This window comes from Sinocyclocheilus grahami, unplaced genomic scaffold, assembly GCF_001515645.1.
Source record: "Sinocyclocheilus grahami isolate Dianchi unplaced genomic scaffold, SAMN03320097.WGS_v1.1 scaffold2430.1, whole genome shotgun sequence".
Taxonomy (NCBI): Eukaryota; Metazoa; Chordata; class Actinopteri; order Cypriniformes; family Cyprinidae; genus Sinocyclocheilus; species Sinocyclocheilus grahami.
In genome coordinates, this window is record NW_015507609.1 from 29,298 (window position 1) to 33,253 (window position 3,956).

General features: G+C 36.1%; 1 protein-coding gene across 1 annotated transcript; it reads right to left on the reverse strand.

Annotated features, from left to right (window-relative positions):
- Nucleotides 1-396: 396 nt before the first annotated feature.
- Nucleotides 397-3,196, reverse strand: LOC107575000 (uncharacterized). The gene is made up of 2 exons (XM_016261416.1): nt 3,184-3,196; nt 397-2,231 (listed from the first exon to the last, which is right to left on the reverse strand). The coding sequence occupies exons 1-2, from the start codon at nt 3,194-3,196 to the stop codon at nt 397-399; spliced, it is 1,848 nt and encodes a 615-aa protein (XP_016116902.1).
- Between the last annotated feature and the right edge of the window lie 760 nt (nt 3,197-3,956).

Here is a 3,956-nt window from a genome sequence, read left to right on the forward strand (position 1 = left end):
GTCTGAATTTTAAATAATCAGATACTTCACATTTACCATGTGTTCAATTTTGTGTTTGTTCTTTTTTTCCACAGGTACCATGTGCCATTGGAAATTTTTTCCTACTTTCCCCCGTTGTTTCTAAATAAACCTACTTGTTGAATATATATGACAAAACAGCATTATGATCAGTTGTATCATACACAATTCAATATAACATATCAGGTTTGGATGTATGATTTTCTTTTTTTTTTTTTTTTCATGTAACAAGCTGTTATAATACATATATGTTGTACAATTTTTTTTAAATTATTTTTAAAGTATGAAAGTACTTTTAAGTACCTTAAAAAATGCATGCGGAGCCAACCACAAAACCAAATGTTTTAGTTTATAGTTATAGTAACTGTAGATAAAGAGTTAAAGTTTTAAATCAAATACATTACAGAATTTATTCTTTACCTGATTAAACAGGACTCTAGGATCATAAGATGCTTGATTTTTTCTTGTTTCAGGTTTGTATGATTTCAAATCCTCTGGAAGCACTCCTCCTGCAGAAACCTTACTGATGATCACTGCATTTTTCCTGACTTCCATTAAAGACTGAATGCGATCTTGAAATCCTGGCTTGGCCTCTTGTTTCTCAGACTCAATCATCAGATCAATGTAGTCAGGGGTGGAAAGAGGATTGGGCTTGAGAGCAATTTCCTGCAGCCGCTCCAAGGACTTTTGAGATTTTTCAATTAGACCGGTCACAATATCTTGGACAACCATAAGCTCCTTTTCAAGCTCTTCAAAGATCTTTTCCTTTGACATGACCTGTCCATGTGCAGCCTCAAATCGCTTCTTTAAACCCTGATAGGTTCCCTTTCTCTTTTCTTTGACATAAGTCCATTTGTATTTTTGATTGAAGTGCACATTCCATGCACACTTTCCTGGACAGACCTGACACTTTCCATCTTTCATCGCACAGCACTTATATTTATCACTGTCATTTGCATAAACACATGCATCATGACATGTGAAGTGACAAGTCTGGCAGTTGGTCAAAAAGGAGCTTGTTTTGTTTTCAATCTGTTTTGGGTCATTTATTTCAAATTCGTATTCAAAATCCTTGTTTGCATCCATTTCAGCCTTGTGCTGCTCCAATGCAGCTCTTGTTTTCTTGATTTCATCCAGTTTTGTCAGACCAGCATTTATTTGGGGCTGGAGGCCTTCCACAAGCACTTCTAGCTGTTGCCGCTCTTTTAGGACCTCCTGTGTTAGATACAAGCTCTTGGTTTCCATATCATTAAGGGATTTGAAAAATCTTCTCATGCTAGAAATTCCCAACTTCCAGAACATTTGATCAAAGTTTTCAAAGTCAGACTCCTCATCCTCTGCCGTTTTATTATTGATAGCAAACACAGCAGAGTTGTTGAACTTGAAGTGAAGTGGTTCTTTAGACTCATTTGTAGAACAGGGCACCTGGGAGACTTTGATGGCCTCGAGAACTGGAGGTCTTTTTCCATCTGCAAAGGTGACCATCATAAGGATGTTTTCAGCAATATCCTTCCCGAATATGGAAAGAATGGAGTCAAAGATGTATTTCTGTGTGTGTGTCAGACGAGCAAGCGAAGCCTGCACTACAAAACACACGGCATCAATGTTGTCGATTCCTCCATCGGCAGAAAAGAACTCCTGAATCTGTTTTGTGATTTTCTGGTCATGTGAAATTCCTCTGGTATCACCGAAGCCTGGTGTGTCCACAATGGTCAGAGAATATGGAACACGGAAACCATCCATGTGATTAATCTGATATGCTGTGATCTGTGATGTCTGACTTACAGCCTGGGATTTCTGCTTCCCTTCATCTATTAGCACAAACCGGAAGTCGTCTTCCCATTCCACTCCCAGAATGTAGTTGATCATGCTGTTAATTAGAGTGGTTTTTCCTGCACCCGTGGCTCCGATCATCATAATGGTTTTGTTTGGTTTTGTGGTGTTTTTTCCAAATGTGCTTCTTCTGCAGAATCCGTCACTGTTCTGCCATGTTTCATCCAGGTGGAGTTTAAACATTGGTAGATTTTCATTGCTTCCATCTTCTATTTTTCCACTCAACTTGTTCTTTATAATTTGTGCAACACTTAAGCCCCTTTCATTGCTGTGGTCTTTTTCCATGGTTTTGCTGCTTGTGTTTTCTCTTGATGTTTTTGAAATGTTGTTAACAGTAGACTGGCAGAGTCTAAATGTCTTTTTCTGACCTTCCACCTCTGCTGGAAAAGCAAATAATTGTTTGTACTTTCATTTATAAATACAGCATAGAAAAGAGGTGAGTACAACCCTGTGCAATATCACTAAAATATACTTAATTAATCAGTAAGTATTCATTCACACTGTGTAAGGCTGTACAGTACCTAAACAAAACGTTTTTTTTGTAAATATTTGGTTACTACATGTTTTAAAAGTGTTCGGTTCGGTTTGATTTTAAAAGTATTCTATTCAGATTGATATCAATTTATTTTTTCACAGCTACCATAAATTGTGATTAATCAGACATTTTTAATCCAAAGACAGTCTAAATATTTAAATATGACCTTACAAAGAGGACAATTCAAAAGAAAACAAACAGATCATTCTTAGGAAATTAGTAGGTGAAGACTTGAAACCAGCCCAGAATATGAACTCAACACGCTAAATCGAACATTAAGTATTTTATCTCCCATAGAAAGCTGTTATGCAGTAAATGCATGATATAAAAAGGCAAAAGTTGGCATACAGTTGATTAATAAAATACACTATGTACAGGCGAGCAGATGAACCCGACAGAATATGAACAATGCGGTGAACTGCACGTTATTGAGACTTTGCGCGTTGCTTTCATATTCTGGCCACATCTTAGTCCATTAAGCCATGTTAAGCATTTTCTATATAACGGGTTTCTTTGGGGGAGAAATTAGCAATTTAGCACATTGCGTTAATATTAGAGGCGCCGCAACTGTAGCTCATGTTTAGAATTTATAACCAAAAACAACTCCAGCTGTTATGTCATATAAATCAAATGTAACCTAATTTAGTCTTGATTACGATTTTTGATTTTTTTTTTTAAAAAGTTTAGAGGAGAGAAAAAGTTTTCAGACTTAGGCTCAGGAAGGATCTAAGACGATATTTTTTTTCCCACACTGAATTTTATTTTTAATTGTGTGGTTCTGGGCTTCTGTAACATACCTTCGATCCCCATTAGGAAAAGTTGTGCACTTGTTTAACCTTAATGGACTATATGCACGGTTACTTCCTGGTTTTAGATTAGCCAGCGCGGTCATTTCTGGTCAACTGTCAAAATCAGTTGTGCTATAAGGGGGAAAGAGGAGCGCCCATTGCACGGTTTCTCTACATAATCCATTCACAATTTGAATAACATTTTTGTTTGTCTAAGAGGACCAAACCTCCACATATACTGTTTCAGGAATGACAAACGCAAGTGTAATAATTACGCAAGTGAATCTAATAAATTATTCCGCTAGTCATTGCTATGATTAACAGTGATAACTGTAGCAATGGACGGAACAAAACATCTGACAAGCCTAAGTCAAAACAGACCTGTGCATTAAGTGATTCAGACTAAATTCAGAGTAACAAAACTACAGCAGCAACAAGTCTGTGTTGCCTGAATATATTTAGCAGCTTCTACAGTTAAAGATAAAACTTTAAAATGGTAGTTTTTAAATTCAATCTAAAATATTTAAACATATTATTTGTAGTTAAGTATTTAAGTCAAGTCAAGTCAAGTCACCTTTATTTATATAGCACTTTTAACAATACAGATTGTGTAAAAGCAGCTGAACAGCATTAATTAGGAAAATAGTGTGTCAATGATGCAAAATGACAATAGTAAACACTCATTTTTCAGTTAAAGACAGTTCATCATTGAATTGAGCTGGATGATGACATCACTGAATTCAGTTTAAATCCACTTTTTCTTGTGGTAAAAATGGGCGCGG